Source organism: Peromyscus leucopus, chromosome 20 (genome assembly GCF_004664715.2).
Source record: "Peromyscus leucopus breed LL Stock chromosome 20, UCI_PerLeu_2.1, whole genome shotgun sequence".
Classification (NCBI taxonomy): domain Eukaryota; kingdom Metazoa; phylum Chordata; class Mammalia; order Rodentia; family Cricetidae; genus Peromyscus; species Peromyscus leucopus.
This window is the reverse complement of record NC_051080.1, coordinates 4,038,322-4,053,420: the sequence shown is the minus strand read 5'-3', so window position 1 is coordinate 4,053,420 and position 15,099 is coordinate 4,038,322. Positions and strand designations below refer to the sequence as shown.

General features: G+C 43.7%; 1 protein-coding gene across 1 annotated transcript in view; it reads right to left on the bottom strand.

The window, feature by feature from the left end:
* Window positions 1–15,099, bottom strand: part of Fam186a (family with sequence similarity 186 member A) — a 58,902-nt gene that overhangs the window by 30,613 nt on the left and 13,190 nt on the right. The window contains exons 2-3 of the mRNA XM_037197368.1: window positions 9,008–9,224; window positions 8,510–8,680 (exon numbers count right to left, since the gene is read on the bottom strand). Coding sequence (XP_037053263.1) covers window positions 8,510–8,680; window positions 9,008–9,224 — 388 coding nt within the window. The remainder of the gene's footprint in view (window positions 1–8,509; window positions 8,681–9,007; window positions 9,225–15,099) is intronic.

Sequence of the window (15,099 nt, the reverse complement as noted above, 5' to 3'; positions counted from 1 at the left end):
TAGGTCCAGAAGGACAGAGAGGAAAATTAAAACTATATGTGGCTAACAAAGCTATGAACTTATGGGGTCGAGACCTGTTACAACAATGGAATACTCAGATTAACATCCCTCCAACCTCAGAAACAAATCATAAACTAGCATGTGTTTCTGAGAGAAATATTAGAAGGTATCATTCTAATGAGTGGTCACCAGCCATCCAGATTGTACAAGAAAAAGTCACAACAACTGATGATCTTCCAAAGACACCAACAGCTCTGCCTTTAAAATGGTTAACAGACAAGCCAGTATGGGTTCAGCAATGGCCTTTAACAACAGAGAAACTCCAGGATTTAGAAGAGCTGGTACAAGAGCAGTTAAATGCTAAGCATATTGAAGAATCAACCAGCCCTTGGAATTCTCCTATATTTGTTATTAATAAGAAATCTGGTAAATGGAGAATGGTAACAGACCTTAGAGCAATTAACAAAGTAATTCAGTCAATGGGCTGTCTACAATCTGGAATTCCTTTGCCTACTCTATTACCTAAAGGATGGCCTCTTATAGTTATTGATTTAAAAGACTGTTTCTTTTCAATACCTTTACAAGAAAAAGACAGAGAATGATTGGCTTTCACAGTGCCTACTTATAATAATTCTCAACCAGTTAAGAGATATCAATGGAGGGTCCTCCCACAGGGAATGTTAAATAACCCAACCCTGAGCCAATATTTTGTGCAACAGCCATTGGAAGTGATACGTAAAAATTTTCCTAGATCTATAATTTATTATTATATGGATGCTATTTTACTAGCTGACTCAAATGCAGATACTTAGAAAGAATGTTTGAAGAAGTAAAGAAAATTTTGCCTTGCTGGGGATTACAAATTGCTCCTGAAAAGATACAAAGAGGAGATTCTATTAATTATTTAGAATATAAAATAGAGCTACAAAAAATTAGAACCCAAAAGGTACAAATTAAGAGAGATCAACTACAGACTCTTAATGACTCTCAAAGATTATTTGGAGATATTTCTCATCTACAAACTATTCTTGGGGTAAAAAATGATAAACTGACTAATTTGTTCAAAACCTTAGAAGGTGACAAGGACTTAAATAGTCCAAGAGAATTATCATCTGAAGCTGAGAAAGAATTGGCCTTGGTAGAAAAGAAAGTACATGAAGGGCACGTGGATGGTATCGATCCAAAGCTGGATTGCATTTTGGTTATTTTACCCTCTAGGCATTCTCCTATAGGAATTTTAATGCAGAGGGAAGATATTATATTAGAATACATATTTTTTACCAAATAAACCAAATAAAAATTAAAAACTTGTGTGGAGGGCTGGAGAGATGGCTCAGTGGTTAAGAGCACTGCCTGCTCTTCCAGAGGTCCTGAGTTCAATTCCCAGCAACTACATGGTGGCTCACAACCATCTCTAGTGGGATCTGATGTCCCCTTCTGGCATAAAGTTGTACATGAAGATAAAACACTCATATACATAAATAAAAAAAACTTATGTGGAAAAAAATCTCTGACTTGATTTTAAGAGGAAAACTGAGACTTCGTCAATTAGCAGGAATAGACCCAGCAGAAATTGTCACACCTTTAACTAAAGAAAACATTGAAAAATTATGGGCACTAAGTGAACCTTGGCAAAGAGCTTGCAGTAATTTTTTGGGAGAGATTAACAGCAAATATTCCAAAAGCAATAGAATTGATCTTATAAAGAGAGCTGATTGGATTTTGCCATATTTGGAGTTTGTACATTTTATATAGATGCAAACAAACAAGGAAAGGCAGGTTACAAATCAGAAAATTTAAGTAAAGTGGTTCAAAGTCCTTATAATTCAGTTCAAAATCTGAATTCTATGGTATTCTGTTGATATTAATGGTCTTTTCAGAACCTCACAACATAGTTACTGACTCTCAGTATGCTGAAAGAGTAGTATTACATATTGAGACTACAGAATTTATCCCTGATGAGTCAGAATTAACTTCACTATTTATTCAGTTTCAAGATATAATCAGGAAAAGGAGTCATCCTTTATACATAACTCACATCTGATCCCATACGGGTCTGCCAGGCCCTCTAGCACAAGGTAATGCTGAGACTGATAAATTATTGATAGGAAATGTGCTGGAGGCCTCACGATTTCATAAAAAAACATCATGTCAATAGCAAAGGTTTAAAAAGAGATTTTTCTATAGCCTGGCAACAAGCCAAGGAAATTGTAAGGAAATGTCCTACCTGTTCCTTTTACAATTAGACACCATTACCAGCAGGATGTAACCCAAAATGTATTCAGAGGAATGAAATCTGGCAGATGGATGTGTTTCACTTTGCAGAATTTGGAAAATTGAAATATGTACACCATACCACTGATACTTATTCAGGATTTCAATGGGCAACTGCTTTAAGTTCTGAAAAAGCTGATTCTGTAATCATTCATTTGCTAGAAGTTATGGCCATCATGGGTATACCTGCACAAATTAAAACTGACAATGCTTCATTATATGTCTCTGTTAAAATGAAACAGTTTTTTGCTTGTTACAATATAAAGCATATTACAGGTATACCACATAATCCTACAGGCCAAGTAGTTATAAAAAGATCAAACAGAACTCTAAAGGATATGCTAAATAAACAGAAAGGAGTTTTAACTGGGCTTTTAACTCTTTATTTGGCTCTGTATTTCTTATTTAATAAGACCGTTTAGAATTACATCTACAATCCTGAGTGAGGTAACCCAGACTCAGAAGGACATACATGGTATGTACTCACTCATAAGTGGATACTAGATATAAAGTAAAGGACAATCAGACTGCAACCCACAGATCCAGGGAGGCTGCCTAGCAGGGGGGACCCTAGGATGACTGTGGCTTATAATAAGTTTTGGTTTTGCCCAATCAATGGGCAAGCTTTATTGAAACATTTCACTATTAGGATAAGAATTTGTACTGTATCAAGCTGATGAAAGAAAATGCTGTCTGTACTTTCAGGAGGGGAGGCTAAAATCTTTTTAGATTATGGATTAGCCTATAGAAAAATGTCTGCCATAAATCAAACAGTGAAGGGGAAGATGAATAGGAATCTCACTTACACAACTTAAGTAAAACATAGCTCTCTGAACAGATGAAGATAGGTTTCTTCTGTACCCCAGATTCTAATCAACATTTATATGTATAATTCAGCTATCATTTGGCTTAAAAGGGCTAATTAGGAAATGTTATCATTTCTACTATTTTCTACAGAGAAAATATTTTCCAGTTTCAAATAACCCTGGACTTTTGAATTAGAACCTGTGTTTATGTTCAAGCTTTCTGTGTATTATTTTTCCTGTAATTGTACAGGAAATGTTTCTACATTCAAAAAAAGGACAAATAGTATAGAATTGTATTACATGAAATATATAGAATATACAAATTCATAGAGACAGAAAGATTAGACGTTATCTCAAGATGGAGAAGAAAGAAAAATAGAGCAACGATTTCCTAAGTACAGAATCTCTGTTTCGTTTTGTTTTGTTTTCAAAAGATTTATTTATTATGTATACAGTGAGTGTTCTGTCTGCAGGCCAGAAGAGGGAGCCAGATCTCATTGTAAATGGTTGTGAGCCACCATGTGGTTGCTGGGAACTGAACTCAGAACCTCTGGAAGAACAGGCAGTGCTCTTATCCTCTGAGCCATCTCTCCAGCCCCGAGTATCTCTGTTTTATGTGATGGAAAAGTCCCACAAATGGACAGTAGTATCAGAACATAATATCATGGATGTAATAAATCAGTGTAATTAATGTAATTAATGAGTTTTAAAAAGCCTGTCATTGTGTGTAGTGGGCGAGACCACCTGACAGTGAGCCTGACAACCTGAGTTTGGTCCCTGGGACCCACATGGTGGAACTAACCCTCCCAAGATGTCCCCTTGCACTTCACAGCAAGCCCCGCACCTGCTAGGGATAGTGCTGCAAAGTTGACACCCTAGCTACTCAGGGGGTTGAGGCAGGAGGATCACAAGTTTAAAGACAGCCTCAGAAAGATAATGAGTCCTCCCTCTAATAAAAGTAAATATGATTCTAGAGACTGTAAAGGACATTGGATACTGATAAACAGTGTCAGGAAGTTATTAAAGGTGCCAACACACATGCACCTAACAATTGAGCCCCAAATGTGTGAAGGAAAACCTTAAAGGGTGAACAGGAAATAGATGACTTAGCCGGGTGGCGGTGGCGGCAGCGGCGGCGGTGGGCGCACACGCCTTTCATCCCAGCACACAGGAGCCAGAATCAGGTGGATCTCCGGGAGTTCGAGGCCAGCCTGGTCTACATCAGGGGTTCCAAGGCAATCTAGGCTACATGGTATCCGGCAAGGAGGTGCCTGCTGCAGTTCCCAACAACTACCTGAGTTCAATTCCCCAGAACCTTCCTAGTGGACAGGGAGGGCTGATTCCCACAGCTTGCCCTCTGACCTCCACATATAATTATATGTGTATGTGTGTGTGTATATACATATGCACACACACACACACACACACAAATGAATAAATGTATCAAATTTTAGAGTCCTCTATCCCTTTCTCAATAACGAGTAGAACAACGCCACAGAAAATCAGTAAATGCACAGAAAGTTTGTAAATTGTAAATCAGTTCCACCCAGCGATAGTTTAGTTGTGTACTTTTTATGCACACCTGGACCCTTCGCCAGGGTTAGCCATATGCTAGACCTGAAAACAAGCCTCTCTGTCCTTTCAGATGATTAAAATGATATGAATGGTCCTCAAATTTGGTAGAACGCACACATCATGTCAATCACCTATCCGTCTATCTAATGGATTATAGGTAGTCTCTCATTGATTATCCTTTTCAAATGATCCTCCTGCCTCTACCTCCCAAGTGGTTGGAACTAAAGGCACCACTGTGCCTGGCTTGATACAAGTTCTTAGCACAGTACTAAAGCCGTGATTGTCAAAAGGAAACCTGCTAAGTCAATTGGCGCTTACCAAAATTAAATATTGTGGGTCTTCAGACGAAGATGAAAAACTACAGCTTGGGAGAAAATATTTACGAATCCCTTTTCTGATAAAGAGCTTTTATATACCCAGGTGTGGTGTCACATGTGTAGCATTTGGGAGCCTGTGGCAGAAGGATCCGGAGTTCAAGACAGCCCAAGCTACATAGCAAGATCTGGAGCAGCCTGGACTATGTGGTGAGACATGCTGAGATGCTATCTCAAAACAAAACAACAACAAACTTTTGAAAGGGGCATATCCAAAAGATACCAAGAAATGATATGGTTGATTAAAGCAGCAGGAACATTTCTGCTTTGAACATCTCAGGCTATAAAGCTGTAAGGGAGAGTGCTGAGTGGTCACATGGTGCTGAAGACTAACAACTAGCCGACTTGGGAGCAGCGAGGCGCTTCCTTAGCTCCTTCAAAACTCCCTGTCCTAGGCCAGGCTGGGCCGCAGACTTGTATGGTGATATTTTATTTGTACTGAAATGTAATTTTAATTTTATGTTAATAAAGTTGCCCTGGGGTCAGAGCTATTAGAGCCATAGCAAGAGGGTGGTGGTTAGAAGAGCTAGGTAGATTTCTGTGTGTTCAGGGATACAGCCAGTATTGGAGACATACGCCTTTAAGACCTGGAGGGCAGTACTTACAGGCAGTGATGAGGCAGTCATGTGGTTGGGTTTACAACCAATGAGAAGGCATAACAGAAAGACTATTTAAACACAGACAAACAGGAAGTAGCTCTCTCTCGGGGAAGTTAGGAGCACTGCAGGAGGTAAGATTTTATCTCTGAGCTCTGACCTCTCGGCTTTCTCTTTTACATCAGCTCTGTGTTTCTTATTTTAATAAGACGATTGGTTACATCTACAGACTTGGTCACAGGGAGAGCCAACAACAGCAAAACACCCTGAGGGTAAACATATCCTGCCCCTCAGCACAGCTAAAGGTGAATTGTCTCCAACAGATGGCCATGTTCATTCCGTGGTATAAAAATGCCTGCAGTAGAGAGGCAAGCTGGAAACTCAGACATGGAGAGAGAACACAGAGGAAAATTCCAACTGCCTTAGTTGATTTCTGCTTGATGTTGCAAGCCCTGATTGGATGATGCTTCCACGGTTTGCTTTCCCCTTTGGTGGGGTAAGTGAGAGATGAAATGGAGTCTCACTGTGTAGTCTTGGCTGGCCTGGAGCTTTCTGTGTAGACCAGGGTAGCCTCAGACCCACAGATCCGCTTGCCTCAGCCTGGGATTAAAGGCATGGCCACCACACCTGGGTTTGGTTTAATAAAGCGACTCTTCTCTGCTGGATGTTGTAAATCGATGTACTGTTTTGTTGTCTGTCGGTCTGCTGCTTCTGTCTGCCTGCTATGGCTATTCCTTTGCTTTTTCTGGCTGCATGTCTAATAAGCAGAAATAAACGGAAAGCACAGCCAACACAGGTCTATAGGAATCCCACTCGGAATCCTCTGTGTACAATTTTTTTTTGGGCGGGGGGGGGGGGGGGTGTTCAAGACAGGGTTTCTCTGTGTAACTTTGCACCTTTCCTGGAACTCCCCCTGTAGCCCAGGCTGGCTTCAAACTCACAGAGATCCACCTGCCTCTGCCTCCTGAGTGCTGGGATTAAAGGCGTGTGCCTCCACCTGCCCGGCCTCTGTGTACAGTTTTAAGTGCAGTTAAAAAATAAAAGGGGCTGGAAAGAGGGTTCGGTAGTTAAGAGCACTGGCTGCTCTTGCAGAGATACCAGTTTCAATTCCCAGCACCTACGTGGAGCTCACAGTCATTTGTAACTCCAGTTGTGGGGGGCTCTGACACCCTCTTCTGGCCTCCATGGGCATCGAGCATGCATGTGGTACACAGACACACGTATGCAAAACATCTATACACATAAAAAATAAAAATGAAAAGTTTATAGGAAAATAAAAGATGAACTGGATGTGGTGGCATACATGTGCAGTCCCAGGATTTGAGAGGTAGTGGCAGTAGGATTAGGAGTTCAAGGTCACCCTTGGCTACATAGGAAGTCCAAGGCCAGCTCAGAATATAGGAGACTGTCTCAAAAAATAAATAAAAACAAAAACCTGAGGAGATGAGGAGTAAAAACATGCAAAAGGACAAGTATTTAATAGACATTTTCACCAAAGCAGATGTAAGAGTGACTGAAAAGCACATATTATTTAGTCTCATTACTTATTAGGAATGTGAAATGTAATTATGCAGGAAATACCTCTTCACAAGTGCTAGCCTGGGTAATAAAAGAATAATGAGTGTTGAGGATGTAAAAAGGCTAGAGCTTTCCTACACTACAGACAGAAATGAAAAACAGTGAGCCACTTAGAAAACAGATTTACACCAGGTGGTGGTGCGCATGCCTTTAATCCCAGCACTCTGAGGCAGAGTCAGGCAGATCTCTGTGAGTTTGAGGCCAGCCTGGTCTACAGCATGAGATCCAGGACAGGCACCAAAACTACACAGGGAAACCCTGTCTCGAAGCCCCCCCCCCCCCCAAAAAAAAAAAAACAGGTTTACTATATGATCAAGCAATTCTACTTGTCTACAAGTACTGTACACGCACACAAACTGAAACACGTGCCTCACAGAAACGTGAACATGTATGTTTATAGCAGCATTCAGAAAAGCCAAATGTGGAAAACATCCAAGTATCCCCCAGTTGGAACACATCAACCAGATGTAGTACATCTGACAACCACACAGAAAGCTCAACAGAGCAGTGTGCCCTACATCCTTGCTGAGGAAGCATTAGGCTGACTGGAAGAAGGCAGGCAGGACAGACCTCCCAAAGCAGAGAGGTGTAGTAGCTCACATCTGTAATCCCAGCATTCAGACGGCGGTAACAGGAGAATCTCGAGTTCCAGGCCAGCCTGAATTACATAGCAACACTCTGTCTCAACAGAATAAAACAAAAACCCCCATATAATCTGATCGTCTATATAAAATAGCCCAAATAAATTTATTGGGACAAAATAGATTGATTAATGGTTGTCGAGGACTGTGGATGGGAATAAAGTCTGCCTACACATGAGCACAGATCTTTTTGGATAAAATCAGACTGCCATGGACTGGGGGTGTGGCCAGTGGCAGAGTGCCTAGCAAGCTGGAGGCTCCGAGTTCAACCTCCAGCGTCACCACCAAGCAGGGGCAAGGTGCCCACAGCACAGCAACTGGGAGCTGACAGAGACAATTGTGCACTTGACACATGTACCTTTCATGGAATGCAAGTTACACCTCCATATAGCTGTATTTAAATTTTTGTTTATTATTTTATGTGCACCAGGGTTTTGTCTACATAGATGTCTGTGCGCCGTGTACATGCAGTGCCTGAGGAAGCCAAAAGAAGGCTGTTTCCACCGGAACCAGAGCTGCCGTCTGGGTGCTGGGAATGGAACCCAGCTTCTCCGGAAGAGCACCTAGTGCTCTTAACCACTGAGCCATCTCTCCAGCTGCCAGTAGAGAGCTGTATTTTGGTAATAGGTCAAACCCCGTTTCCAAGCAATGCAAAGCACGCTTACCTAACTTTTTCTTTTGTCTCTTCTTTTCTTCTAAGAGCAATGTGGTGATCTGGCAGAGAGTATTGATATTGCCGTCCATCTCCTTCAGCATCTCGGGCAGCAGCTCCATCTGCGCAATCCAGTGGAGGTATTCATCAACATCAATCTCGGCCACCTCCGACAGCACAAAGTCTTGGAGAGAGTGAAAGGAAACCATCTTGTGATATTTGGTAACTCGACGACTCAGCTCCATTGGGGAATCGAGTTACCTGTGCTTATTGCTATTCTGAGCCTTTTCTCTAGTAAATAGTTATACAGGAAGAGACCTGGATAGAAGCCCACACAGTTAAATCAGCGAGTTAAGAAAATATTATCCAGGTTAAAAAGGCCTGAGTTCGCCCCCCTTACTCGGCCCGTCTTGCCTCCTTCATCTGCGAGTCCCTCAGCTTTTCTGCATGATTTAACCTCTCCACTTCTATTTACTTTCTCCCTTCCCTCTGAACCCAGCCAGACACTCACTCCATTCTTCTAGCCAGGACAGAAGTTTGGTGAGGAGCTTTTCTCTGATATCAATACTCTTAATGTGCCCAGCTATCCTCTCTAAGAACACCTTTCTCTTCTTTCTCTGGCTCTCTGAGATGGAGCCTCTCTTCCCAGGAGAGGCGCTGTCAATGGCATAGCGCGTCATTATCAGCTCCACTTTGCTCATTATTTCGATCAGCCGGGAAAGAATAGCCTGTGAAAGGGAGGAATAACAGGTTAGTTTGTGTGGTGGTTTGAACAGAAGTGCCCCCATTGGTCCAGAGGGAGAGGCACTGTAGGAGGTGTGGCCTTGTTGGAGTGGGTGTGGCTTTGTTGGAGGAAGTGCATCACTAGGGATGGGCTTTGAGGTCTCAGGTGCTCAAGCTAGGCCCGGTGTGTCTCTCTATTCTTGCTGCCTGTGGATCTGAATATGGAACTCTCAGCCGCCTCTCCATCACCATGTCTGCCTGTGTGCCACCGTGCTTCCTGCCATGATGACGTCGGACTAAACCTCTGAACTGTAAGCCAGCCCCGATTGAATGTTTTCCTTTATAAGAGTTGCTGAGGTCATGGTGTCTCTTCACAGCAATAGAGACCCCAAGGCAGAAGCTGGTACCAAGGACAGTATTGTTGTGATAGGCCTGACCATGCTTTTGTTTGGAGGAATGTGGACTTGGGGACTTTGAATGAGAAAAGCAGCTGAATGCTTGAAGTGGGGCTTAGCGGGCCATCCTAGTAGCAGCAGGGAAGGCAGTGGTGCTGAGGGTTTGGTTCAAAGGGTTTCAGAGAAGAATTGTAGTATGTGGCCTAGAGGTCGTTCTTGTATATTTTGGTGAAGAATGTGGCTGGTTTTTGCCCTTGTCCAAGGAGTCTGCCGCAGGCTAAAGTGAAGAGATTTGGATGAATTCCATTAGCGAAGGAACTCTCGAACAGCCTAGTGTAGACTCTGTTGTGTGGTCATTAGTGCTCACTCTTACGGAGATTTACAATGCAAAGGAGCAAGGAAAAATACAAAAGGACAGTTCAAGAAAGGGGATGGAGCACCGGGAAAAGGAAAGGAGCTAAGTCCTGTGTTCCAGGAGGTCAACAGATTAAAGCAAAGCCCGAAGTTAAATGGAATAAAGGGAGCGGTGACCTCAGGGCAAGACTCCACCCTGCTGAACTTCTACCTTATGAAAAGGAATTAAAGAACAGCTTTTAGGTCCAGTCACAGTGGCACATGCCCTTTATCCTAGCACTCAGGAGACAGAGGCAAGCAGGTCTTTGAGTTCAAGACTAGCCTCACCAGGCAGTGGTGGTGCATGCCGTTAATCCCACCACTCGGAAGGCAGAGGCAGGCAGATTTCTGTGAGTTCGAGGCCAGCCTGGGCTACAGAGTGAGTTCTAGAAAAGGCACAAAGCTATACAGAGAAACCTTGTCTCAAAAAACCAAAACCAAAAACAAACAAACAAACAAAAAAAGACTAGCCTGGTTAACAGAGCAAGTTCTAGTCTAGTACAGCCAAGCCTAGGCAGTGAAGATAACCATCGAGAACAGCAAGCTGGTGAAGATGTAATTGAATGGGGCTGGGGGCCGTGTTCCAGCCCCAGTAAGCAGCGGAACTTGGCGGCTTCAGCCACATGGTTCTGGCTTTAGAGTTAAGGATAGAAGAAACAGGTTATGGAATCTCCCTCCATGACTAAGGAGACCAGGCATGTGTCAGGGGTGTCCCTGAATGGAGGCTTAGAGAGGCCATTGTGTGAAGCTGTGAAGTTGAAGCCTGGATTGCCTTGGAGACTCCAAGATGTTGGAGATGCCAGAGCCATGAGGTAACTGCTGAGGAGAGCCGCTAATGGGAATGGAACCGCCCAAGAGAAAGACGTGTGCTGCAGTCAACCACGCTGAAAGCAGCTGGAGTCTGAAGAGCGCTTTGACACCAGACATGGAGATGCAGAGTTTCGAGTTTGCCCAGCTGATTTTCAGTCTTGCCTTTGTCCAGTATTTCCTCAATATCCTTCCCTTTCCTCCCTTTTGGAATGGTAATGTATATCCTGTGCCATTATATGTTGGAAGTATGTGATTTGCTTTTTTATTTTGATTTGACAGGGAATTACAGTTAAGAGATTACGTGAGTCTCAGAAGAGACTTTGAACTTTTAAACAGTGCTGATACTGTGCTAGACTATGGGGACTTGAAGTTGGACTAAATGCGTTTTGCATTATGATATAGATCTAAGCCTATGGGGGCCAGGGAATGCAACAAGTGGTGATTTGAATAAGAATGTTCCCCAAAGGGAGTGGCGCTCCTAGGGGGTGTGGCCTTATTGGAGGAAGTCTATCACTGCGGGAGCCAATGAAATGTTTTCCTTTATAAGAGTGGCCGTGGTCACGGTGTCTCTTCACAGCAATAGAAACTCTAAGACCATTTGAAAATAAGTTTTGGGCATGTCTGCTCTCAGAATGTCAGTAATTAACATAAACCTGACCTGTTCAAGTCTTGCTAGGGTAAGATGGCTCAGTGGCTAAAAGTGCCTGCTGCCAAGCCTGAGGACCCGAGTTTGGTCCCTGGGATCCACATAGTGTTAGAAGAGAACTGACTCCAGCAAGTTGCCTTCGGACTGCTACATGCATGACCTCTCACATACAAGCATACAACCAAACACCAAACAAACAAATAAAATAGAATTTAAAAAAATTCTTTGTTTTGTTTTGTTTTTGTTTTTCAAGACAGGCTTTCTCTGTTTAGCCCTGCCCGTCCTGGAACTCACTCTGTAGCCCAGGCTGGCCTTGAACTCACAGAGATCCACCTGCCTCTGCCTCCCGAATGCTGGGATTAAAGGCGTGCACCACCACCACCTGGCGAATTTTTAAAAATTCTTAAAAAGTCTTGCTAGTTAACTTGAGCTTTTGGGTGACTGGCCAAGAGGATTGTGGGTCCTAGGCCAGCCTGGGCAATATAGGAAGACCCTCTCATGTCAAAAACAAATGAAGTGTCCCTAGTATGGCTTTACTGAGTCCCAGATTTTCTCTTATCTAAAAAAAGAAAAGAAGTCTTAGGTCAGGTGTGGCGGCTCATATCTGCAGTCACAGCACTCAGGAATTACAAGCAAGAATTCAAGGCCAGCCTAGGCTATTTAGGGGGTTTGAGGCCAACCTGGGCTACATGAGACCCTGTCTCAACAACTCTTCATATAAACAAAAACCAATTTTTTTAGCTTTTATCTTCTAGCAAGACTGAACATCCTTGGGTTTTGACCTGGCTGTTGGGTTTCAGCCCTGACCTTTTGATGGGTCCCTTGAAGGGAGGAGTGAAGAACTGAGAAATAGTAGGAAGAAATAGAGACATAGACGGAGAGAAAGATGGAGACATAGCATAGCTTCAGGAGTGCCCTGGGTCAATACCCAGCAGCCTCAAGTTTATTTCTAATGGACTTTTTATACACTAGCAAGGGGAAAGGCAAAAGGCCTCTCCCTTTCAAGATCAAAGCACAATGTGCAATAGACCCTTCAAAACACCTGGAAACCACGCCCCATGGCAACGCATCTTGTGATTAGGCCTTGAAGTATAAGACACCCGGCAACCATGCCTTTGCAGCCTGTTATGCAGCCCTGGAGAGCAACATAAACTCTGACTCTCTGACCTTGAGTCATCACAAGTTGTAATCTTTGTGGGCTCCCACAGCTGGCCTGGGACCCAGCTGTGGCACTTTTGTTAAAATAGCATTTGGTGTGACTTAACATCTCCGAACAGCCTCTGTGTTATTTATAAAGCTAGACTATCAAAGGCAAAGTGTAAATTGCTTCCTTGCCATGGTAGTGGGCATTGAGCTGAGGCCTTGCACATCCTCTGCAGGCACCCTACCAGTAAACCGGTGTGTTTGGAATCCCAGCACCTGGGAGATGGAGGCAGAAAGATCAGAGGTTCAAAGTCATCCTTGACTACACAGGACGTTTGAGGCTAGCCTGGGCTACAAAAGGCCCTGTCTCAAACACACAGTGGAAAACTGTACAAACACACTTGTCAGACTTATCAGAGAGAGGGGTTACTAGTATCTTCTAAAAAGGCCCTGAGGGGCCTGGTGATATGGCTTCACCGGGAAAGGTGCTTGCTGCCAAACTGACAAGTGGAGTTTCATCCCCAGATCCTACTAATGGCAGGAGGGAACTGACTCCTGAGGGCTATCCTCAGACCTCCACACGGTGCTGTGGGATGTGAGCACTCGAACACACAGACATGCACGAGCGTGCACACGAACACCTCTGCGCGCGCGCACACACACACACACACACACACACACACACACACACCACCTGTGCTGATTAGTCTGTTGTAAAACTTGACACAAGAAGGGTCATCTGGTGGCTTAGTCAGAGTTACCTTTACAGCCATGGCACAACATGACCAAAAGGAACTTGGGGAAGAAATGGTTTATTTCACTCGCAGTTCTATAGAACAGTTCATCATCAAAAGCAGTGAGGGCAGGAACTCACACAGGGCAGGAACCTGAGGCAGGAGCTTCTGCAGAGGCCATGGAGGGGTGCTGTTTCCTGGCTGGCTTACAGCCCGATCTCATGGAGGCATTTTCTCCGCTGAGGCTTCCTCCTCTAGCTTGTGTCAAGGTGTCATAAAACTATCCAGCTCATCAGTCAAGAGGGAACATCAATTGAGAAAATGCCCCCATCAGACTGGTCTGTAGGCAAGCCTTTGAAGCATTTTCTTGATGAAGGGTTGATGTGGGCAGGCCCAGCCTCTGTGGGTGATACCACCCCTGGGAAGGTAGCCCTGAGTCATATAAGAGGGGAAACTGAGCAAGGTGTAAAAAGCGAGACAGTGAACAGCTCTCCTCCGTGACCTCGGCCTCGTTCTTGCCTCCAGGTTCCTGCCTCGGCTTCCCATGACCGGCTTCCCATGACCGTGCACTGTACCCTGAAGCCAAATTAACCCTTTCCTCCCCAAGTTGCTTTGGTCAGTCTTTGTCACAGCAACAGAAAAAGCAAACTAAATTGTCCCAATAATAAGGCGCTGTTGCTAGTTGTATTAAGTGTCGCTACGATAAAGCCTAAAGCCGAATTTGTATCAGGATCTGTTCGTAGCTACTCATTCACATTAATTTTAATGTGTGGCTATAATTAGTAGAGAATTTATTTATTTATTTATTTATTTATTTATTTTTATTTATTTATTTTTTCCAAGACATGGTTTCTCTTGGCTGTCCTGGAACTCTCTTCGTAGACCAGGCTGGCCTTGAACTCACAGAGCTTCCACCTGGCTCTGCCTCCCGAGTGCTGGGATTAAAGGTGTGTGCCACCACCCAGCATGAATGTAATTTTAAAAGAATCAAAGAAGTGTTGAAAACATTTTAAAGCCAGCTGTAGTGACACACATGTCTAAATCCCAGCAGCTGGCCACAGAGGGAATAGAGGTAGGAGGATCAGGAGTTTAAGGTCATCCCTGGCTGCATAGTGAGTTCAAGGCCAGCCTGAGCTACCTGAGATTCTGACTTAACAAAACAAAGATAAGGTATTTTGAGAAGGCACAGTGGAGGCTTAGTAGGTAAAAGAAATGTAAGCGTGAGAATCTAAGTTCAAATCTGCATAAATTTTTTTTTTTTTTTTTTTTTGGTTTTTTTGAGACAGGGTTTCTCTGTGTAGCTTTGCGCCTTTCCTGGAGCTCACTTGGTAGCCCAGGCTGGCCTCGAACTCACAGAGATCCGCCTGGCTCTGCCTCCCCAGTGCTGGGATTAAAGGCATGTGCACCACCACCGCCCGGCTCAAATCTGCATAAATTTTGAGCATGGTTAAGTGTGCCTATAACTCCAATACTGGGGTGGGGGGCAGAGACAGGCAGTCCCTAGAAACCCAGTGGCAGCCATCTTAGTTGACATAGTAAGCTTCAGATTTGGTGAGAGATCTCTCAAAGGAGGAGAGTCATGAAGAAGGACCACTGGGTCATCCTCTGGCCACTGCGTGCTAGTACAAATAGATGTGCATGCACCACACATACACATACACACACACACACACACACACACACACACACACACACACACGAACCTAGAATTCACAAAATTTTTCAAGTAACCTCAAATATCAGTCTTGACATGGTTGGA